Source organism: Lotus japonicus, chromosome 1 (genome assembly GCF_012489685.1).
Source record: "Lotus japonicus ecotype B-129 chromosome 1, LjGifu_v1.2".
Taxonomy (NCBI): domain Eukaryota; kingdom Viridiplantae; phylum Streptophyta; class Magnoliopsida; order Fabales; family Fabaceae; genus Lotus; species Lotus japonicus.
The window spans coordinates 65,695,456-65,721,198 of NC_080041.1; the positions used below are offsets into that span (position 1 = coordinate 65,695,456).

At 35.5% G+C, this 25,743-nt stretch overlaps 1 protein-coding gene across 1 annotated transcript; it reads left to right on the forward strand.

Moving 5' to 3' along the window:
- The first annotated feature begins 54 nt into the window (after window positions 1–54).
- Window positions 55–7,779, forward strand: LOC130731974 (uncharacterized). Its single transcript, XM_057584124.1, has 2 exons — window positions 55–461; window positions 7,553–7,779. The coding sequence occupies exons 1-2, from the start codon at window positions 155–157 to the stop codon at window positions 7,603–7,605; spliced, it is 360 nt and encodes a 119-aa protein (XP_057440107.1). The 5' UTR covers window positions 55–154; the 3' UTR covers window positions 7,606–7,779.
- The last annotated feature ends 17,964 nt before the right edge of the window (window positions 7,780–25,743 follow it).

Genomic DNA, 25,743 nt, shown 5'->3' on the forward strand with positions numbered 1-25,743 from the left:
TTTCTTTTTTGAACAGATTTGTATTTTTATATTTTTTAAGTTGGGTTGTTTATTTAACACCCGAGGAGTAAACAATGGCATTCTGTGCACAACAACTTGAGAGGAGTGGAATTTTAGAACCCTGCTTTGGGAGAGTACTGAAGGAGGAGAGAAAATGATGAGAAAGCTGATCAAGTTCTGTTTCGAAGGGGTTGACATAGTCATGGAACCTGAACTGCCAACAAAGGAGAAGAAAATTTCCACCCCTGAGAAAACAGAGCAGCCGTGGCACAAAACTAAGGAAGCAACGGTGATTCCTGCAAAGAGGAAGAATGTGAAGAATGGTGTGTGCAATTGTGTTATTCATTGCATCTGTGGCATGTGCTTGAAGCCCAAGACTGTTTCTCCATCAACACCATCTGCTCCAAAGTTAAACAGAACCAACTCTGTTTCCTCTCTCCGTATGCCTATCTGTGCTGCTGGTAATCAATTTAATTTTTTTATTTTTTATATATTTCACGTGTTAAGGTCTCGCATTAACTTGAGATATACCTAAACAAGTCTTTCTAAATTGTAGATGACCACAATTCTAAGATCATGCTAGCTATTATGCCTTTTGCATAGATCAATATACAGAAATTTTGTGCACACTTCAATCATTTTACCTTTACCGCTACAATTTATTGTGGGTTTAAATGTCTACTAGTGTTCTTTACCCGTGCGTTACACGGCGATTAAATATATTGTAAAGATGAATCAGTAGTAATGTGTTTTAACTTAGTTTAGACTCTTTTCAGTAAGTATAAAAGATATGGAACCGAACATATGTTACAAACATGTAGATGAATGGACCACAGTAAATATATTAATTTGATGAGGTTGTAGATACCATACAGTGTCAACACTTGAATATTAATAAAAATCAAGTTTTTAAGTAATGTATTACATTGAAATTGAAATAAGATAAACATAACAATGACATCAACATGAACACTTATTCGAAATTGTAGTCCATGATTAATGATAAAGACTTCATAATCGAGCTTGTTGTTAATCAAGCATATTTGAGCTATAGAACCTAGAAAGGAAAAAAAAAATTATCAGTGTAATAATTAGTAACCAATACAAATATAAACTGTGTATAATTTGAAAGTGTTAAACTAACCTTATAGAAACGTCAATACACCTTCAAATTAGATGATCATCAATAAAATGCTTGATATCTTTTTATGCTGTCAACAATAAAAAGAATAACCATATCAATTTTCCAATTTCAAAAATTTAAATTGAAATTAATTGTAAGATAAATAAACACTTAAATGTCAAATATGATTGAAGACTTCTTGATACACTACGTTGCGTGTAGTGTTAGATACAACTCCTTCGTCATCTATGATGAGCATCTTCAACCATTTTCTAGATTTAACTCTAGAAAGTGCTACATATAGCTGCCCATGAGTAAAGACAGGCCTTGACAAATACAGTCCAACATGAGATAAAGATTGCCCCTTACTTTTATTTATAGTCATTGCAAAACATAAAGTAACAGGGAATTGTCTGCGCTGGAATTTGAATGGAATGTCAGAATTAGATGGAGTTAAGCTAATCCTTGGAATAAATGTTGTTTCACCCATCTTGTTTCCATTTAAAACAGTAGCAACAATTATATATTTAGTCAAAGCATTGACTATCATTCCAGTGCCATTACACAACCCTGCAGCTTGGTCTATGCTTCGAATGAGCATGATAGGGACACCAACTTTCAGTTTAATTGCATGGTTTGGAATTCCAGAGCATTTGAAATCATTTAAGAATTCAGATGTAAATCATTCTGCATTGACACCCGAATCTTCGTCTAACTTCACGGAGTATCACAACTCAAATATTCTGTTTCATCACCAAGAAATCATTGCTAACATAAAGTTGTTGATTTCCTCTACACTTTCAAGTGTTGGTGCAAGGATCGCTCTTTCTTGAAAGAATGAATTTTTTTGCAAATTATGCGCAAGTTTCGGATATGCAAAATTAACTAATTCAAGCAACAGTTCCTTACACTGTTCAATAAGAAGATCTGAAGGAATCTCAATAAGTGTTTCTTCCTCATCAATCGTTTTAACTGTACCATCTCCCACTTGAAGCAACCAATATGCAAACTCTTTTATTTCTGCTGCTGAAGAAGTCCATGTAGCATTTTCCAATCTCATATTAACAGTCAACTTCATTACCTTGCAATGCTTCCACAAATATGAAGAATTGATAGCTGAACCGACAATTTCAGAACGACTTCCTTTGGAAATAACTGGAAGTATTTGTCTAAAGTCGCCTCCTAGTACCACAACTTTGCCTCCGAATGGAATGTCATAACCATGGGTAGACTGAGTCTTCATAATGTCATTAAGAGATTTGTCTAAAGCTTTAAAGCAATGTTTGTTTAACATAGGTGCCTCATCCCAAATAATTAGGCTTGCTTTTTTCAATAATTCAGCTTTTGGGGAACCGTGACGAAGATTACAGGTTTATATCTCATTTATTGAAATAGGAATAGAAAACCTTGAATGAGCAGTTCTACCTCCAGGTAACAATAGCGATGCAATTCCGCTAGATACGACATTTAAGACGATAAGACCCCTTGAACGCAAAGCAGCAGATAATGTATTCCAAACAAATGTTTTTCCAGTTCCTTCAAAACCATATAGAAAAAATAATTCACCGTTATCAGACAAAACAGCATCCAAAACATTCTTATAAACAATCTCTTGCTCTGAAGTAAGAGAACTGGCCAATTCATCAAGAATCTTTACCATTTCATCCCTATTGTAATTCAACTCATCTGCAACGAATCTATTTTCAAAATTATGAATTTCTGAAAATTTAGGGTATGGTAAACATGGAAATTCCTTAAGTGATCTTCCATTGCCTTGCAATATTTTTTCAATCTCAATCATACATAAGTTATGTAATTCTTCATCCTCTATACGAAGATCTGAAGGAAATTAAATGAAATAAGACAAATAAATTAAATAAGAAAATTAAATTAAATGAGAAATATTGAGTTTTTATTTTTTCATGTTGAGAAAGAAAATGCATTTACACAACTTAAATTTTTCCTTCTAATGAGACTCACTATATTTTGATAATGTCAAATTATGAATATTTTAAAAAAATGGTAGTAGTTTTAACGTGATACTCATGTATAAAAGTATTTTTTAAAAAAACTTGACACATTTATTTAGACAATAGAAGCTCTGATATAGATTTTTTTTGATATTTTTTTTTAACATGCAACAAATAATAGTGAGTTTGGTAGGTGAATCTTTGTTTTTTTATTGGGAAAACTAATATTAGGTTAATTTGAGTATAAGAAAAAAATATCTCCATAAAAATTAGAAAATAGATATGGTATGTAATTATGATATAGTAGCTGTCCAAAAAATTATGATAGTACATCGCTGAGGTTGCTGCTTAATTTTTAAAACACAGTAAATATTGTTTGGTTCAATTAACATATGGAAAGAAATAGTAATAGCCATGGACAATTATACATGTGAAAAAATAAACGCATACTAATTCTTAAGGGATAAAAAAGAAAATATTACAAATTGTGGCCAAAAAATTAAAATTGATGAAATACCTGGAATGTTGAGTGCTTTTCTTCTGTCATATAAAATCACATCACTTAAAAGAGTCCAAGACTTTCTCCAAACTTCTTGTGGCCTGGAAATGAAGTTTGTAATTAGCATTCTGGTAAATAATTTCCTTAGCTGAGATCCGGAACCAAGTTCACTTGCAATTGAAATTCCATCAACATACTCCCGGTCATCCTCCATTAATCCCATCGCTTCGCATGCATCGCGGAATGTGGGATAAACAACACCCTTTACGGTTCTTATGCTTTTAAAACTGTCACATCCTTTTTGCCTAGTTAATAAAACACGCATGTAGTAATTTTCTCCCATTCCAGGAGCAATAAATTGCAGTCGACCAAGAGAAATGCCTCTTTTCCTAGGAAGCCATATTGTTGATTTTTTGTTGTACACAAACTTGGAAGGAAATTCTGCATATGTGAGATTTCTCCCCTCATGGTACTTCTTGTTGGCATCCATCCATGCCAAGAATTGAGTGCCCATTTTAGTTGATTTTTCCTTCACAACTTCCAAATCGTCATTCTCTTTGAATAAAACACTTTGTTGGTTTGGAAGATGAAATCTTAATCTCAACACTGGAGGCCATCTATCATGAATATCATATTAGAATGTTCTTCATGCGGCTTCACATGGAGTAAGGTACCTGCATTTAATTTCAGGAGTTAAAAAATTCAAATGATATTAATCATAAACTCATCTTATAGGGTAGCTGCATTTTAGGTGCCTTATAATAATGAACCTGTTTTTAAAAAAATTTACCGTTTTGAACTTAAACATTCACTGTAACACCCTCTAAACCCCGCATAATAATATATCATAAATCAGAGTAAAATGCATAACACAGAGGGTGTCACACTTATTCTCTAGAAACATAAATCAAAACACCTTTCATGCTCATAATAAATATATAAATTTTCCAACTTTAATGTCGCAACATCATATGCATAGCACAGCGGATTTATTTCAACTCCAAAATTTAACATAAAGAGAGTTCATAGGTAACTCTTAACATCAAGGTACAAAACTAAACGTTTCCCGGTGTTACATAACAGAGCATGACTCCCCTAACTAAACCGTAAATGAAAGACTAGCTCCTCCAACTAACCCTCGCGAGAAGCTCCACTATCTTCGGTACCTGAGCGATGTCGCATAGAACATCATTCCAACAGAAGGGTGAGAACTCATATCATATGGATAAGCATAATAATAAATAATGTAAAAGCTTATCTATGCTCCACATAAATTACTCACATTCACTAACAAATAATAAATTATGTAATTTTAACATAATTAATCAAGTTCACAGTTATGGCAAATACTCCATAAATTATAGCTCAATTAGAACATATATAATAGTCTCTAATTACCACCACATCAAATCTCTCCAAAAATATCACCATAACACATATGACTCAAGTGAGACCCGTGCAAATGCCTTTGGTACCAAAGTTGTTATCCTTAGCGGTATCACCGCGTCCACTCCAGACAGATAACCACCAACAAAGCCCTCGCTCTAGGCTTCAAAACCACTCCAGTTTTGGGACAAGTCACTAGCCTCCACGAGAACTAGCAAACATTGCCTCTTGACAACTATGCAGTGTATTGTGCAAAACTCAACTAATATATGCATATTCAGACCATCTCCAAGTCCTAATTATTTTAGCATATTCATCACCAGTTGCACAAAACACATATTACATGTTATCAATTATACAACTTGCAATCACAACAACTTAGCATCTCAAACATAACATCAATTCAGAAACAACATCATATAATGATTATTAAAAATAGATGTAAATTAAATATAATTCATATATAACAGGTTCTGCAACTATTTCCTAAAGACTGGATTTCTCTCTAAATTTTCCCAAAAACTCGCGACATGCTCATGCTCGCCATCTCGCGACATCTCACTGCACAACTCGCCATGTCGCAACATCTCACGACATCTCCCTACGCAACTCGCCATGTCGCTGAATAACTCGCCATGTCGCGACATCTCACGACATCTCCCTACGCAACTCGCCATGTCGCGACATCTTGCGACATCTTCCTGCGCAACTCGCCATGTGCGCGCACCACACATCTAATGAACTATTAAACAGATGTAAATTATCAAATATACTCAGAAAAATCTAATATTTTTATCATGGTTCCGTATACACGTTTTGTAAACCTCTATAAATTTTCAAGTCACAATTCAAAGTACAAAAATCAGGAAAAATCGTACACTAACCGCAGTTCGTAAGAAACTGGACAGCTTAACCTATACTCACTAAAATACACATAACTCGAGCTACAGACGTCGGAATGACGTGAAACCAGTGGCAAAAGTTTCGTAACAGAAAAACCTACAACTTTTATGAAGACTACTTCTTCAAATTCGGCCATTAACATAGCACGAAAAAGGGTACAAGAGAACGTAAATTTCTGCGCATCATGCAAGCCTATCATCTACCCCCAAAATCATCTAAAAACCAAACCCTAACTATTTCAATTTGGGAATTTTTGCAACCTAGGGTTCCTAAATCATGCTTTCTATCATTATCCACTATCATACCAATCCATAAAACATGATTTCAAACCCTTACCTCTTGTAGATCACTTCTAAGTTTTCTCCTCTCATTCTCTGCTTTCACGTGTTTCTTGTTCTGCTTCTCTTCTAATCCTTATTTTTTTTCTTTTCTTTCTTTCCATTTCACTCCTAACCCTTAAATAGCCATACAATGGGCCCCACTCTCAATTACTCACACTAAACCCTAAAACCTTATTTATCTATATCACATAATCACTTAATTATCTAACAAAATCACTTAATTACCATATACCATAATACTAATTAAAATAAAATAATAAATAACCTAATAACAGAAAATGGGGTGTTACATTCACTCCTTAGTTGACGGGCTCCTTTTATTTTTAAATTAAGTTTTTTTTATGCGCTATAAAACAAACCACACATATTTCTAAGAATGCAAAAATTTCAATACTCTTCGTTTCCATTCTTAAAATAGGAATTTACATTTGACAAACATTTAATATTGACATCACAATAAATGGAATGATTTTATGATAATAAAGTGAAAATAAATTGACTCCTTAAATTTGGCTGCTTGTTAATCATCAAATTAGTATGGTTTTCTTAATTTTTGTTTGGTTTTACTGAAAAATAGTACAGTAAAAAAACAGCCCAATTTACTAAACAGACTATACAATTATTTTGTAATAATCAATTTAAAGCAACCAATTTTACCATAATTTTGTTTTTTTTTTATTTTGAAAATGTTTCTTCATTGGTTGTGAATATCCGTTTTAAAAATAGTTTGAAGATTCAGAATCAAAAACAAAAAAGTTTATGCCGCCTAAACGTTGAATTTGAGAATGTTTTCACCTTACTAAATTACCTTTTTCATGCCTACCAAAAATTCGAATTTTTTTGAAAAATGATAATCAATAGTATAATGGTATATGTATACAACTTTTATGTTAACAATTAATTAGGGGTTATAAAACAATAAAAACAAAATCATCATTCAAATGACTTTGAATCATGGGCATACATAAAAAAACTGAAATTAAAATGAGCTTCTACTATTTTGGTCCAAAACAATTAGAAGGTGACACTTGTCATGCAAAGAGGGGGTGGGTGAGAATCATTCTTGGAGTGCCAAATCATGGAGGTAAGACTCACAACCTTCCTCTTTTCTAAAGTATATAGATGTATCCATCACCTATCAATATATTTTTATGGTATGTAGCAGCTATAGCTAGCTATAGGACTTTACTGATTTTGTTTGTCTTTAAGTAATTTGCTTCTTACTTTACAATAACGCTTGGTTTATGTTTTGATCAGTGTGGCTTCGTAAGAGTCCTATTTTGTGTGAGTGGTGGCTTAACTAGTTTGATTTATGTTTCATATGTTGCAGGCAATTATGGAAACCAAACAAAAGGTACTCTTTCCAAGTGGCAAGCCAAATAATCAAACACTACCAGTCCCTTGGGATGAAATGTTAAGAGTGCGCTTTGCAGATATGAAGATGGGGAATCGAGATTTTATATTCTTGATGCTTGATTAAGAAAGAGTAGTGGTTTGATGCTTGATTAAGAAAGAGTAGTGGTTTGATGCTTGAATAAGGAAATGGATGAAAAGATACTGATAATGTCGTGATTTGTATTTCATCATTGGAAATTTATTTTTGCCCATTATTTAATTAAACTCAATCTTTTTTTTAAAGTTATTTTTTATGAGTTTGAATATGTTATATGGGGACTAGCTATTTTATCATATACACGTGCATTTGAACATGTGTTTAGTCAAGTTTAAGAAAATTACTTGTAGATTATCCATAAGCATTTATTTTTAAGGTTAATGTGTGTTTTATCCGTCTAATTTTGTACCGGCTTACTTTAGTCTTTCATCATAGTAAAACTGTATTTTGGTCCCTTTAACTTTTAACTGGTTTGACTTTAATCTTCGTGTTTAATTTCTATGCACTGGCGGTGTAAAATATTTTTACATCTCAACCAATTAGATTTCAAGGATGTGAGAAAATCTCTCTTTTTATTTAAAATATCTCAATCAGATTGGTTGATGGTGTATAAAAATTTACTCTGTCAGTGCATCACACTTTTTCTTTTAATCTTCACCAAAGTTGTCCCAGAATAATGGTTCAAGTGGTAAGAATTATGAGATATATGAGTTGGGAGGGGAAGGTCCAGGATCAATGTGAAGAATACAATTTATATTTCCGATATACGAAAAAAATATTCACCAAAATTGAAGTCGTTTATTACGTGTTCGGTAAGGTGTGGTGTGATCTCGTACACATGTATAAGTTTGTTTATGTGGCACCCAAGGTAATGTTGGATTAATAACACCAAGAAAATTCATTTGATTCTTTTCAGTTACACCATCATATATTAAACACTATAATTGAGATTTAAAGTCTCCTTTCGGTTTCTTTTTATTGATTTTGTAATATGAACAGTTTCAAAACATAATATTTATTATGCTTTAATTTGACAAGAGAGGAGTTAGACTATTAAAGGGATGCACGGCTTGTGTGTGGTATAAAAGAAAATGGATGAGAACAAGTGAATATAGAAAACAGAATAGTTCTTCTTGGTAAGGAAGATGACGGACACCGCGATCGCGGGGTGGAGTTCTAGGATTGTTCATCTTGTCATCTCGTCGTTCCCCTTTCTCATCGCGATTTTTTATCATAACCCAGCCTTGATTCGACTGACCCGGTGACCCGGAACCCGCGGGTAATTGGTGGGTCGGGCGATTGTAAGAACCCGGTCCAGAACCCGATCGCGTGAAACCCCCTTTCGACCCGGTCCAAGAGCGTCCTGGGCCGTGGAGCTCCGTTTCCACAGCTCGTGCCAAAGGAATTAATCGAGAACGAGGCAAATGCACCAAGGTTTTCAGGCTGCGTACTCTGGCTCGTATGTCTTCTCGAAGGCCATGGATGAAATATCCAAAGAATTGCTCGTATGGAAGGTTGGATGTTTGTGACAACAAACGCTCGAATTCGAGCACATACTCGTCGATGGTGCCCTTTTGCTGCAGATCAGAAAGTTGTTCGAAGACGTCTCCCCTGCTTGCAGAGCTATATCTCTCAAGCAACTCATTCGTGAGTTTCTCCCAGGTGAGACGTGGATCCAGATGCAAAAGAGAATTGAAATAGTGGATGGTTGAACCCTCCATACACAGGTGTGTGAGGTTAACCTTAACCTCTGGACTTGTTCCCATAACGTGAAAATAGACTTCTGCTCGTGCGATCCACCCAGTTGGGTCGTCGCCATTGAAGAGTGGAAGCTCTACTTTCTTTGCGCTCTTCCGAAACTCATCCAGCAACCCACTGTCCAGCTTAGTCCATCTGGAAACACCAGAAGGATTTCCTTCCTCAGCCCCTGTTTTGATACGAAGACTCCCCGCATCGTCTTTCTCCTGTGGCTGCTTGGGCATGTTCAAGGTCAGCAAATCAAGCAACTGAGCCTGATTCACCTCTGCTCGCTCTTGCATAGTCACTAACGTGGTTCTCAGGGATGCGACTTCTTGTTCGAGTGCTGCAACTTTCGCCTCCATCTTCCTCGGTGACATGCGTAGTGGTGCTGTATCGATCTCCTTTCACTGGTAACCTCCTCGATTGGATCCGGCAGGTCGGACCAATTTGATACAAACCAATGTAACAGTGTATGGAAATAACAGGAATTAAGAAGGAATGAGTGATTTGATTAACTGGAAAATGGATACAAGAGAATAGTAGCTGATGCTACTCCAGAGCTGAGCTCCTATAGAGAAGGCAAGTCCTCTCTATTCTATTACAAAATAGCTAATTCTCAGGTACCTTCTAAAGGTTAACATAAATACCCTTTATACACCCCATCCCCTGATTCCCGTAACAAACTTCCTAGAGCATCTTTCCCTCTTTCTGCCAGCTCACCTCCCTTCTAGGCTCTTCCTTTCTTTCCCCTTCTTTCATACACACGCCACACTCTGGGCCTAGGATCAGGATTAATGCTTTCAACCCATAATTGACTTTGGGGCCGATCAAAACCCGACAATAGATTGCACCGATGGTCTGCCGGAATTTTTGCTTTCAAGGCAGTGGTTCGTCCGCTAAGCAGCTATCTTCCTAATATTTCCAACAATTTGAAAGCAAAAAATTTATTCGTTCCAATGGTGATCATACTACTGCTCAACAAAGTTAGGAAAAGAGAGGAAAATCGCTTAAAAGATAAGTATCACTTTGTCCCATAAATTATGAATGTATTGCTAACATTGTTCATCTCTTGTAGTATGGAAAAAAAAATTAATATTGCTAGTATGTGGATTCTGGACAGGTACTACTTTAGTGTTTTACTCTGAGCCATTTGGTGGGATTAGATATTCACGCCTTTTCTTGTGATACAAACTTTAATCTCTTTAAGTTGAATTACAGAGAGAAATACAATATATCATTTTTTTTAGTTTGGAAAAATTAAACCTTGATGAATGACTACTTAAATATAGAAATGTCTATTGATGAAATAGTTATAATTGTTTTGCTAGTAATCAAATATGAGAAATGATTCTAGAGGATATGTGCAGACCTTGTCACATTGGACGAAGGTTTGGAAAGTATATGGCCAAGAAATTGGTTTAGATGTCAGGCTCCAGGGAAGTTTTTCTCTGCTGTCTTATTTGATCTTTTTTTGTTGAATTTTATGAAGAAATTGTATTTAAGTTTCATAAATACATAAACACATGCTTTGTTGTTTAATCATGTTAATGCCTGATCATATGGGGGAAAAGCCTTTGTAAGTGCTTGTTATATTCTTAATAGAGTTTCTAGTAAAATTTGTGAAAACTTTATAAGAAGTGTAGAAATGTCTTTTCTCATACTTGAATTCATTTAACTGTGGGGTATTTGAATAAAGTATGAATACATGATGTTAAAAGAAAGAATATTGGTGCTAAGGCATATTGCTTTATTAGTCATATACATGATTACGTTGTTATAAATTCTTGATCTTGAATGATAATATGATTATTGGATTCTTGAGTTTTATGAATGATTCAGTTTGTGCTTGTGTTTCTGATTCACAAGAAACAACTGGAGTTAGCAACGGCGATGCTTGCAATAGAGAGAAAAGACATATACATGTCATAAATATTGCTAAGAGATTGATTAAGAAATGTTGATTTTCTTTTAGTATGTAAGAAGATAGAAGAGTCTTGTTGATCTTCTTGCTAAAGGATTGACCAAGAAAGTTATCTTGGATACGTCGAGGGGGATGAGGCTTAAGCCTTTGAGAAAGAGGAAAATACGGTGAATACCCATTTGTTGGTCAAACTAAGCCGTATGATTACTCTTATGCATTACATTCTCATCCCTATGGCGCGAGGTAATGCTGTTTTTGAAAGAGATACATAGCCATTTGTGGTGGTGATATTGAGATGCACTTGTATCTATGATAAAGTGCTTTTGATACGCACTTGACTTACTTTCAAATAAGATTAAAAAATGAAGTTTATTCACAATTGACATGTGTGAAAGTGCTTTGTGAGATGCACTTAAATGCTTATGAGACGCATTTATTCACAGTAGACATGTATGAAAGTGCTTTGTGAGACGCACTTAAATGCTTATGAGACGCATTTAAAATTTGTGAATAAATATGCGAGTGAGATGGTAAAAGCAGTCATCTATAAAAGACTTGGGCAATCTTTCTAAAACGCTCACATGTATCCCAAGGTTCGAAAAATGACTTTAATATTCTTTTGCGGAGTCTCTACATTTTAAAGTTATGGTGTGTGTAGTGGGGGTTCCAACCAAGTCAAACTAGTTCAAGATTCGTTCACTCTTTTGACAAAAGTTGTTGTCTCACTTCACTACATGTTAATTCAATCCTCTGGACATTAACACTTAAGCACAAAATTAACTTTCTTTGCTCAGAAAAAAATATTTCTTTCTTGATTGTCATTAGTGGGGGATTGTTGGATTAATAACACCAAGAAAATTCATTTGATTCTTTTCAGTTACACTATCATATATTAAACACTATAATTGAGATTTAAAGTCTCATTTCTGTTTCTTTTTATTGATTTTGTAATATGAACAGTTTCAAAACATAATATATATTATGCTTTATTTTGACAAGAGAGGAGTTAGACTATTAAAGGGGATGCACGGCTTGTGTGTGGTATAAAAGAAAATGGATGAGAACAAGTGAATATAGAAAACAGAATAGTTCTTCCTCGATCTCTTTCAGAATTCTAAGCAATGTTGTAGAGACTCCAACATGTGTAGGTTCTGAGTGCACAATACCTTGCATGTAACTGTGTTAACCTTGGGGAGTAAACCCGGCAATAGATTGCGCCGGAGGTCTGCCGGAATTTTTGCTTTCAAGGCAATGGTTCGTCCACGGCGCAATTATCTTCCTAATATTTCCAACAGGTAAGTGAATTAAGCCTCATCCAATTACAAAATCCTAATTTTTTGATCATGAACAAGAAATTGAAAATCTAGAAACCGAGAAATGTGAAAATCAGAACAAGAACAAGAACTACTCGCGCCCCAAAACGTGGGAATAATATACCCAGATCAAGAACAACTTCTAGAAATGTGAACCCCAAAAATGTGAGAACAAGAATAACTTCCACCCAAAACCCATAACAATTTATGGGTCAATGTCCACCACAAACAGGCAAGGTATAATTGAAATGAGTTCTTTTTCCTAGCAAGCAGTACCTTTCCTTAAACATAGTACACTACTATAAAATATTTAGAGAAAGTAAAATTCCTAAAGTTTTAGGTTTTAACCATCGAAGTAACAAGTTTTGTTGTCACTTCCCCACACACACAGAGAGGTCCAAGACTCTATTCAAAGGTGAAGTGAGCGGCGAGAGAGACCTCTGACGTCGTTGGGCACAATTTTCAGAGTGAGCGGCGCAATAAGGGTAAGCACAAGAACTTTAAGCAACAACAAGAAGTTGGCGGTGAAGGGAAATGTGATATTGCGAGAGAGTTGAAGCCGTAAGACTGAAAAGCTTGGAGAGGAGCTTGCCGATGAGGGGATGACACGATGATAAGAGGTAGAGAAGAGAGAGTTAGGGTTCACTAGAGAAGAGAAAGTTAAGATAAGAAAGAGTGTGGTTACCGGGTTTATTCATTCACATTCACCGTAGATCCATCAAACTTTAACTTTCAATTTCAAAGTAGAGTCGGCCGATTCGAAGCAACATTTGAGCCATAGGATCCGAGTCTCAAATTTAGTGTCAGATCACGCCGACGCTAGTTCTCAAAAAGATGTAGACAAGGTTTTTTGGGAACGACAACAATTTTTTTTATGTTTTGCATTGATTAAAATGAGGCTAAAAAGTGAAAAATTAGTATCAATGTCGAAATCGATTCTAATTTTTTACTTTAAAGAATTCTTTCTTGTAGTGTGACAAGCATAGCAATGCTTTGACTTTTTCCCTCAAACTCCAATGTAGACTGCTTTCTTTGTTAGGGATCTCTACTTCATTTCTTCTCACGGTGAGAGTTTTCTTGTAAACGCAGGAATCAATGATTAGTGGCCAAAGTAAAAGAGGTGAGTCAAGATCAAATGTAAATAATGGTTTTTTTAAATAAAAAAATGAAAGAAAAATTGAAAAGCTATAATGGTTCCTACTTTTTATAGCTCAGATACATATACATATATATCACATGTAAGAAATTAAAACAGTAAGCTATAATGTTTGCGTGTTATGACCCTGTTTTAATTTCCTTGTTTTGTCCTACTTTTGTACTTTTTTTGCCTATGGGCTCTGTTCTATTTCTCTTTATTTGAACTATTTACTCACTTGGAAGAGTTTGTTTCCAAGACTTATCTCCCTTATCTCTTTATTTAATATATGTTTCTCTTTTCTAAGAAAATGAAAGAAATTAAAAGAAAAATTGAGAAGCTAGAGGTTTTTTTTTATAAGCAACATATATTAAATGGCACAAGGGGTGAAGATAACAATTACAAAAGTTACTGTGGAGTAGAAAGAATAACGCACACAGCACTACAGTCTACAGCAGCAAAAAGGAAAAGAGAAGGTTGAGAGGTGTGTCCCTGCATATAGTCTCTCCCCTTGTCCATTAGCGCGGTTGGGATCCTCCTTCAATTAGTAGCCTTCCTTACAGCTAAACATGATTGCCGTGCTAAAAAAGGGTTAACTACGATTAGGATCTTCCTTTAATTAGTGGCCTTCAATTCCTTTAATTACTACTCATTTGTAGAATGAGTTCACAATTAATTGATGAACGTGCCGTTAAGTTTCAAGCTGAAATTTTATCTAATCTTCTTTTACATAAAAAAGAAAGGGTTGTCTAAATGACCCATGATAAAGTTTGGGTTAAATAAACCATCATCCAATCATATTGGAGATAAATAAGTTGGAATTTCTATATTTTATTTATTAATTTATTTCCAACTCATTTATTTTCAATTTGATTGGATGGTGAGTTATTTAACCCAATATTGAAACCCATAATTATGCTTTTTAGGGAGGAAAAGAGAGAAGAATCACTCCTGATGATTGATGACAGATCATAATGTTTTAAAAACTATTAATGCGTCCTGTTATTTCTTGGAATCTTGTCACCTAGACCTAGTGGTGGGATCGTGACCGAAAATTTTGATTCCATAAAGTCCATTTCTGAGTGGCTCTCACAGATATAGCCAGAAATATCAAATTTGTTTTGCAGCCTTAAAATCAATGGAATAGGAATTATTCTTGATGAGATATTAATTACTTTTCAATATATGCAAGTGCCGAGTGCCTTACATTTATTCGTCCTGAGAAAAGAAAAGAGGAATAAATATTGTATTGGATATATAAATTAGAATGTGCATATACCTTCCACATGTTAGCAAATATTAGAATGTGCATGTTTTGTTTTCCATGTTCAATGAGAAATTAGAAAGAAAAAGGAAAACTGTTTGAAAAATATTTGGCAACTTGTAGTTTTTGGATTTATTAATAATTTCTTAAACATATTTTATTTATTGTTTTGAAATATTGCTGTGAAAAATAAGAAAATATTATTATTTTGACTTTTAATGTAAAAATAATTAGAAATAAAAATAAGTTAGGGTAGGTGTTTACTAGTGATTTTGGTATACAAATAAAAGATAGCGATTGTGAAGTTCTTTTGGTGAAAACACTATCAGAAGATAAAATCAAAAACGAAAAATAGGATCTAGGTACATAATTGCTTAAAAGAAATGTTGCAAACAAAAGTGCACAAAAACAAAAGTAATTAACTGGGAAATAAGCTTCATTGATTTGAGTAAAAAGTACAAAGCATTGAATACAAGAGATGAAATAAAAGTTGAAAACATGGCTGGTTCAAACAACTACATACTCAGTGGCAAACTCTTGTGGCTCATGAAGTTTCATTGATTAGGACATTGGGGTTTTTTGAGTGTTTTCTGAGTTATAGAATTGCGAACCCATTTCTCATGTCTGATTCTTCTATTTATAGACTTCTTGCTTCAACAGCTTGCCTTCTAGAAGCCACCTACGATCTGAATTGGGTTTCCCGCTCACTCTGCCTCTGCCTACGTTCTCCATGATCCCACATTCTGGAGCAAGGTGGTTCTATCGTAAAAGCTATTTCTGATGGTTGATAACGGTAACCACGTTTCATCGATATGCTTCGCCATTTTCGTGGCTTTCATCAGCTGCGGATGTAGCCATTTCTCGACATTATCTTATCCCTTGGTTTTTTGTCTCTGGTGAAATTTCGAGCCAACAATAGGGTAGGGTTTTTCTTAAATACTACTAATGTAAAAAAGAAAACTACTTACCAAGAGAAAGTACATTTAATTTTTATTTATACCAATATTAGGTAGGTTTGCCGTGTAGGAGAGAGGTCGTTTTTGAATAGAACATCAATCTATCACAAAATGTTTGAAATAAAAAGGAGAGTGCAATAGCAAAGGAATACTAGAAAGGAACATTTTCATCGCAAATTTCCAAAATTCAACTTTTCCATAAAAATGCAGTTTGCTATTTTCGTCAATATTTGCGATCAATTACGTTATAGTTTAGCAACGAAGCTGAATCCAACACTATTTAGCGACATATACATATTAACTTTTAGGGTAACAGTGTTGTTTCTAAATTTTGTGATGGACTTTGCGATTGAATAAACGTCACTAAATGCATAATTTTAGCCAAGGGTTTTGTGACATATTTAATTTATGTCGTTGGGTTTAGCGTTTGTTGGTAAATCGATTTATTTTTTACATTATTTGATAAAAAAAACAAAAGCAGGATAGGGTACAGTGCAGGAACTTGTTTAAGCTATTATATTACTTTTATATATATATATATGTATATATGTATATATGCATATAGGTGTGTGTCTATCATTGTTATACTATAAACAAGAGAGTTTTAATTAGTTGCATATACGCATTTCATTAAAATCTAATCGATATATAGTTCAATTGTGGTTTTTGACTGCCGTAAGCAACGGTTTTAAACTATATGTCAATTGGATGTTCATTAAAATGTGTATGCACACACATAATCATTCTTGTGAACGTCATTCATTAGTGTTGGCACCAAAATTTTGATAAATTATGAAAGAAGTTATTAGTTGATTTTGGAAATGCTAGCACAATTGGTGTATTACAATCCATATTGAAGTAGTTGTTGATTACTTTCACTACAAGAGAGCGCATTTATAGTTGTAAAGATTATGGTCAACCACAACACCAATACTAGTTAGTGTTGACATAGCCTACACAATGTTTAAAAATAAGGATTTATATGACCTTATAGTAGTATCGGCTTGGCCGATCCTAATTAGTGTCGGCTAAGCCCACTCAAATAGTTGACGCTAATGTCACAACTCAGTACCTTGGTACAAAACACTACCATCATAGGCCTATATGTACTTAGGGTACAATGGTCCGAACATCCAACGTCTCTCTCACTCTCACATCATCTATCTCACTCTCTACTCTCATCATCGGTGTGTATTTGTCGTGCCGCTGCACCCCGGGCTCTAACCTTCTTCTCTTTTTTGATCCTCGCCACTAAGTTGTCTCTAGTCGTGAAGCCCACCTATCTGGCCTTTAAGCCATTGAGAGCTCTTTGACCTTATTCTGAGTAAAACCCATCAATTAGTACACTCAATTTCAAATACTCACTTGTTCTTTCTTCAATTGAGGGATTAATGGTTGGTTACGTTGGTTAAGTTTCTAGACCGTAAATGAAGTTTCCATCGATTTAGTACCTCGACCATAAAATGATGTTTGGGCCATATGTTTCTTATTACGTGCCACCTCATGAGTAGCCAGAGATAGAGCGAGGCCAACACGACCAAGTCCCATAATCAAACCACAACACTTTTAGTAACGATGTTCGACAATGAAATTCTGGTACCACGCTGGACAGATGTTCTACACAATGTCCTGGACAATGTGTTCAACGTACATGAGAATTAAACCACAACTATTAACACAGTAAAAATAGTAAAACAATAAAGAAGAACACAGAGAATTGGTAACCCAGTTCGGTGCAACGTCACCTACATCTGGGGGGCTTCCACCCGAGAAAGAAAATTCACCATTAGTAATATTGGTACACCCGATGTTAGATGAATAAGCCCCTTGTTCAATGCCTTCCTACCTAATACTACCCAATGATTTATACTTAGTCCCTCTCCCTAAGTATGAGACCCCTCTCACTTTCTCACAATCACTGCCACAGTGATTGAAACAATAAACAACAAGAGATTGAAGAGATTACAACTCAACTAAACAAACCAACTCTGTGCCTAATGATTTTCAATTGAGGCAATAGAGTGGTGTACAAATAACACATTAAGGACTCACAACACACAACCCTAAAAACACAACTATCTGGTGCCCAACTCACACTTAGAAACTAGGGTTGAACCTCCTTAAATAGCCGTTCTTCTGCAGGTCTTGATCTTCAATGGGCTGAATGTACAAAGAGTCCATAAACTAAATATGGAACAAATCTTGTTGTCAAAGATTTGATCTCAAACATATTTTCTCCACAAAAAAAAAAGCAGCAACAAATCTCTCTTCAGAAGATCTGTTCACATAATAAAACAATCACCCCATACTGAATTTAGATTAAATCTTTTAAGCCAGTAACAAATCTTATCAAATAAGATTTGAACACACAAAGATATAATCTTCTACAATTTAAACCAAATCAAATCTTCTTCAGCAGATTTGACTACACTTGATATATTTCTGGATATACACGCGAAAGCTTCTTCAACAACCCTAACTTGTTGATCAAGTCATTCAATCCAAAGCTTCTAGAAAACACGCGCAACACATAGTAGCTATGCAGGGACAAATGTTGCACCAGATGCTGGAACATTTGGTCACACATCTTGACAGATAAAACATCTTAGCTAAAATGTAGACAACTAAGAAAATATATAGGAACAACAAACAAAACCAGTCGAGTCAATCGAATTAGGTTAATGAAAGTGCAAATAAAATTATCATGGAATTTCAAGATCAAGCTTAGATTGAGAGAATTTTTTTTGTCAAAATCTGGTAAGACCCAAAATATCACAAGTATGGATTCCTGAACAAATATAAACATTACATAAGAAAAATGCAAGATATAAAAGAGAGGCAGCCCTAGCTTCCTGCACTCCCTTTGGGTTGAACATCGGAAAACAAAAATTTATCCACCTCTTCATCTATTCTCCGCCGCTTTCCCAAAACAATTGCCCCAAGACCTAGCCACTCTATTCTCATCTTTTCTATACTCTTATGCCCTTCGCTACGACAACTCTCACCAATATATAAGTCTTCGTCTCTTCCCTTCTCTTCACCCCATCTTATTCTTTAGACTTCCTTCTCCTCCTAAGAAGATGAAGCTCTGCCAATAATGATTGTGAAAGTACATTCTTTGTCACATGCTCCATCGCCATCAATTCAAGACCCTCTTGTAGCTACGCCCAAAATAATCGTTGTCGCCATGATTTGAACCTTCGATCATGTTGTGGAGAACCTCAACCTTTATTTGTGTTCATTTTGGTCCACCTTGTAAGACCCCGAATTAAATAATTAGAATATTTATTTACTTTCGTCGTGTTGATTAATTAAGTAATTATATTTTATTGTTTTAAGTTATTTTCATGACTCGAATCCTATTACGAGTCACGAAAACTATTTATATAATAAATAAGTTCAGATTATGTTTAAGGTTGACACTGTAGTTAGCTTAAGTAATAGCACGAGCCATATTCGCACCCGACTAAGGTTGAGAGTGTCCGAAAAATGCTATATCTGCTCCTAGAGCACTGTTTAAGAAAATTTTAGAATTTAAGGGAGAATAAGAACCTCTGAGTATTTTTCCCATGACCAGCTTTCCGATACGAAACCCTGGACTGTACACTTGTTAGGTTTTGCTTCCCGGAAGTCCGTCGAAGCTAGACTTTAACTTCTCGGGGACTTTAACTAAGACCCTGAATGAAGAGTTTTTCTATTCGGAGCTACTAACGAAGTTTCCATCCGCATAGCCTCATTTCTTTCGACGTTTGTGATCTTTTTCCTGAAGGAAGTTTATTCATCCGACGTCGACTGCAAAAAGTAGTTTTTTCGGTATAAATCGACCCACACCGTCTTTGAGACGTTTTCCTCAATTAAATGAACATTGATTTGAGTTTCGGCATTCTGTCGCCGAAAACTCAATTTTTATCAGCAGAAGAAAGTAACAAAACGACCGGAATCGCGAAATATCGATTTTTCGGATTTTTGCCTCACCTATAAAAAGGGAAAAAATGAGAAATTTCTCATTTCTTCCCATAAGAGGCCGCGAGCTCCAAGGAGGAAGGGGGACAAGAGAATTTTGCTATTTCTTGCCCGATCGTCGCACAGTTAGTTGCTATACGTAGGCCTCGAGGTACTGATGCTATTCATTACCTCTGATCGTAAATTCTGTCGCTTTTCTCTATGTCTTTCTGTGCTCAAAGTTTTGAGCTTTTTGTAAAAGTGTCCAAATAACTTTATTTTTCTGTCTAAACTTATTCCTTGCATGCCCAAGAACATGAATATCCAGTTGTTTTCCGCTGAATCTCGCCGAATCTCCGCAGAGATCAAATTATGTAGAAATACCCATTTTTATGAGAAAGTCTCGCTTTTTGGTTCGAAAACTCTCGACTGAGCTTAGCGCCAGTAGGATTAGTTGTTATAAATGTCGTTAGGATCAAGCTTATCAAATTTATTTTTCGAAATTCCAATTTTGAATTTCGGAGCTAAAAACACTGACCAAAATACCCCTGTTCTAGTTTTCGACCCGATAATTTTTCTGTGAGTTTCCCTGGCCTAGATGTCGCCTAAGAATACTTAGGAATTAAATTAGATCGAAGAAAAAGTTCGGAAACCCTATTTTCTAAAGTGGCCGAAACTTAGTGTTATGGTGCCTTGTCCAAAAATAATTTTTTGTCAGTATGGCCTGAGCTATAGCGTAGCTCTTTCAATTGTCTAACTTTTGACTTTGGTTTCGTGTCATTCCGAGTTCTGTAGCTCGAGTTATGCGTGCTTTAGCGAACGAAGTCTCTGTTGTCCGTTCTTGCCTAAATGTCGAACTCTAGAGCTTCGAAAGCTTCTTTTCGGGTTTTGATAGTGTTATTAGTTGTATTGTTTCTTAGCGACTAAGCAATGATACTTTGCTTAAGGTTTGGAACGAGTTGAGCTGAGGAAAGAGACTTTGGAGTAATTGGTGAGGTTTCACAACTGAGGAGGACGCCCGGGGAACTTGCTGAGTTCGAGAGCTTTATTCTAGATTGGACTGGGATGTTGAGCTTGGATGGAGAAATTGGCTAAGGTAAGGATAACTCAGTTTTAGCGCGTCTTTGAGTCTTGCATGCTTTTATCGCACTGCATGCGTTTGAGATGAAGCAGTTTAATTTGATTGGCAATTGATTGAAATATTTGCATGTTTTGCAATGTTGCATGCTTTCTTATGTTGAATGTTTTCTGTAGGCTTCGGCCGAGTGAACTTATTGAGACGTGTGTCTCCGTTTTCTAAGAGGCTTCGGCCCTTTACTGGTTTCTGTCATTACTGTTTTCTATTGGATAAGACATGGTTATTGTTGATACCTTGATTGTTGTTATGTTGAAATAGTGAGGTGAGTTAGTATGAATTTTGATGAGAGGTATGTTTGTTGATAATATGAATAACATGTGATTACGTTGATTTGATTATTGAATTTAAGATTGTTGTTTGAGTGACCATTGAGTTGGATGAGATGTTTTGGTTTGCTTGAAGTGGCGATGAGGTGGGTTTGTCCCACGGGATTGTCCAGTCTTTCGAGACGTTATAAAGTGACAATGAGGTGGATTTGTCCCAAGCGATTGTCCCGTCTTTTGAGACGCTAAAGTGGCGATGAGGTGGGTTTGTCCCACGGGATTGTCCCGTCTGTCGAGGCGTTATAAAGTGACATGAGGTGGATTTGTCCCACGCGATTGTCCCGTCTTTTGAGACGTTAAAGTGGCGATGAGGTGGGTTTGTCCCACGGGATTGTCCCGTCTGTCGAGACGTTATAAAGTGGCGATGAGGTGGGTTTGTCCCGCGTGATTGTCCCGTCTTTTGAGACGCTAAAGTGGCGATGAGGTGGGTTTGTCCCACGTGATTGTCCCATCTTGCGAGACGTTATTGTTTGATTGATATTGTTGAGGTTATTGATATCCGAGTTGATTATATTGTTGGTTCTATTGATATCTGGATTGGTTTAAATTGTTGGCTTGACGATATCTGATATGATTTATATTGTGGGTTTTGTTGATATATGAGTTTATTTGTATTGTTGGTTTTGTTGAAATTTGATCTACATCTATACTGTTGAAGTTATCGTTATCTGAATTTATCTATGTTGTTAAGTTATTGATTCACGAGTTAGTTTATGTTGTTAAGTTTTGTTAATATCTGTTTTAAAACCATATCGTTTAATTCTGTTAAATATATGATTTGATTTCATGATCGATAGGATGAGTTGTCATCTAATTTGAGTTAAATTGCTAGTTTATTTACCATGCTAAGTAATCAAATTTGAATAGCATGATTTTCTCTTTTATATGTGGTAGTTGTATGGAGTTAACCCTTTCTGTTTGCTATTTGTTGTTTGGGCGCTTAACGCTATTAGGCGATGGAAAATCTTTGATGGAGCTTGACCTTCGTACGAGTCGGAGAGGAAAACATGAAGAACTGTGGAAGACTTGAACAATAGAGTCGGGTATAGGGTTAGAGCCTTGGGTTAGATAGCTAACCATTATTGGTTTAAGCTTGCATAATGATTTTAGAAATTTATATTTGGGGTTTCGGGTACTCGCCTTGTTCAAGGCTTGATGTAAATCCCTTTGTAGTTGGGAGTATGCATGACATGTTTTGGAAATACATTTGAAAAGAAAAAATATACTCGTGTTTATATATTCTGTTGGAAAATATTGCATATTTATTTTATCAGATTGTTACCGTAACCCCTGAAATTCGGGATTTACACACCTCACATTGAATCACCAACAATTGCATTGTGGAATCGAAGCACCGTGGAGGCACGACCAACCCTACCATGTCTCTAACTTTTCTCCATTTATGACTTTCATCTCCCTTTTTATTCAAAATTCTGGATCCATGGATGGGAGGATTCATTCATCCGGTTAGAACCCACTCGCTCAATTTGGAACCATGAAAAACCAAAACCTTAATCGAACAATCGTAATCTTTGCTCTGTGCTGGTAAGTTTCAATTGGATTGAGTATTTTTTTGTCTGAATTTGTCTAAAATCGAACGATGGACTCTCATATCCTCCATTTCCTCTTTTTATTTGCAACATCCAAAAATCGATAAAAGATTTAGGAGTAATTGCACTTTAAGTCCCCCTACTATTAGCTTTGTGAATTTTAGTCTCATTACTTTCAATTGCAAGATTTTGGCCCTCTACAATTAGTTTTGGTTGATTTTAGTCCTCTTATTTTAATTTTAATTTCATGATTTTAGTCTTTTTTTTTTCAATGCTTAAATCAGAGCCCTTTATCAAATTACCATATAGTTTTTAGGGACTTCTTCCGTGGCGATGCAATGCATTTTAGATGGAACAAGTGCCAATCTTACAAGTTGGAAGTCATTTTAAGTTATCATATTTTAGGGTGACTGTTAGGGTGCAAGTGCACTCTAGGTCTTGCACCGTGTGCAAGAGCTAAAATGACCCACAATAGTGGGTTTAGTAACCTGCTGATAAAAAAAATAATAATAGAAGATTACAAAAATACCCTTTTTACATTCTACCTTCTCTCTACCTCTCCTTCTCCCTTCTCGCTGCCTCTCTCTTCAACATGTTGCAGAATATCAAAAATCATGCATGTTGCAGATATATCAAAATCAAAATCAACAAAAGAGAATGAAGAAAACACAGCGTGGAAAGAAAGTGATGATCCCACATGATCAGAGATTGCATAAATAAAAATGAAAAGAACTCGATGAGCACAAACCACCATCGAATCCCAGATTCGCCCAAAGATCCAACCCACCACCGTGAATGCGTCTAACCCAGATCTGGACAGCCAAAATATTTTCAGTGACAGATGGGCATGGACTAACCAAATCTGGTTCACTCGAAGAACAATGACCTCCGCCACACCACTTCCCCTTTTCTGAGTCGCGCCTCCAACCACCTCGCCAGCGTTCTCTGCGACCCAGAAGCTGAAGCAGTTCTTCAACCGTGGCGGCGGAAATGGGGTTGCATCAAAGTTCCATCAGGAATAATCGCTGCCACAACCAATCAGATCGAGAAAATTCAAACCCTCATTCGGAGACAACCCATATTTGGTGCTCTTTTCAGGTTCCGAGGTCCATTTGCACCCAGATCATCTTCCCAGCGACGATGGCTAACCTCTAGTGTGGGTCTGATTCTGAGAAATGGTAGTTCAAAATCTGGGTTTGGTTCTTATTTTTATTCTGATCTCATTTGATTATTTTGATATAATTTTGGTCAAGGTATTGAGTGCGTTACAACTTCCTCTTAAAAAAATTCTGGATTGATACAAGGTTATGGGGATTGGGGTGAAGGATTTTAAAATTAAAATGGATTGTTTGTATGTATTTTCGAGAGTAAGATTGAGGTGTTCTCCCCTTTATTGTTGTGTAGAGATTCTTCCATAGCTACATTGTTGATTCAAGCGTATTATGATTTGTGTTTCTGTGTCCCAGTTTTTTAAGATTTGAATCTTTCAAGTATTGAGGAAGAAATGTAGGGGTTTTAATGTAAAAGACAAATTAAAATCATAATAAATTATAAATCTAAAATTACAGGTTCAATAGGTAACCCATATGGCATCTTAACAGAATATTCTATTTTTGTGGTTGTGAAAGTGTCTTGCACCAGTGCATGACCCAACAGCTATTGCACCTTATACTCCACCATATTTTAGTGTTGATTATTTTATAATTCTTTTACTCTGCCTATACTTTAGGTCGCAGGTCATAAATTTTTATCTTTTAGTGCCTTAAAGATCGCGAACCTCCTAATTTTTAATGAAAATTGCACACATGACATACACTGATACACATTATTATTAATTACACGTTCACACATTGCCTTCTCCATAACCGCTAACAAAGGACTTTGATTTTGCAATCCATGCTTTAAAATATAACTTTATCCCAACTACTACTAAAATATATCTTTTTTTTCAAACATACTATTAAAATATATCTACACCAACTATTGTTCGAGAGCTTTCCATTTTTTTCTAATTTTGTCGATGCTTGTATTCCATAAATATAGTCCGCAAGTTTGGCATGAAAAGGTATGAATTAAATAATTAATAAATACCACATCAACAAACTTGACCTTCGTGTAATTTTAAGAGCAACGAACCTCCTCAATTTATGTTCCATATATGAACAGCAAACCTCAGATTCAACTTAAGAAAATTTCAGAACCTAACTATTGTAACGAGCTAGATAGCAATCAAATTGAATTTAGCTTTCTTCCTTAAAAATAATATGATAATTTAACAAAGGTATTTTACATAAGCATCTCAAAGAATAGAGAGACTAACATCACAAAATTAAAAGTAAGGAACTAAAATCACAAAACTAATATAGGGGACCAACACTACAAAACATAGCTCCTTTTACGTCGATTATATATTGGCGGTTAATGAAAACCCCCGTTTTATATGTATATTGCGTCGGTCGATACAACTGCCACAATACTATATACATTACGTGGGTTTAATTTAAAATAGTGTCAGTTTTAAACGACATAAGGAAATTATTATTTTATAAAATTTTCACTTTCATGTCAAAATCTCGAGCTCTCTCTTCTACCACGCTGTCGCACATTCTCTTCCACTGTGGCATGAATCTTGAGCTCCTTCTCTTCCACCCTAGGGTTTCATATGCGTCTTCAATGTCGAGTTGTCTCACTTCTAATCATGGCATGAGTATCGAGCTCTCTCTCTTCTAACCATGGTCCTAATCTCTCTTCGTCACCGTGTATGGTCTTCGTTCTCTCTTCTTCACCGCATCTGGTCTTGGATCTCTCTTCTTCCCCTTCGTACGCGTAAGAGATTTGGATTCTAG

Excerpts from the sequence above, each read along its gene's own strand:
- LOC130731974 (XM_057584124.1), top strand. The coding sequence starts at position 155 with ATGATGAGAAAGCTGATCAAGTTCTGTTTCGAAGGGGTTGACATAGTC. Across the intron at positions 462-7,552 it reads TATGCCTATCTGTGCTGCTG|GCAATTATGGAAACCAAACA; the intron begins GTAATCAATTTA and ends CATATGTTGCAG.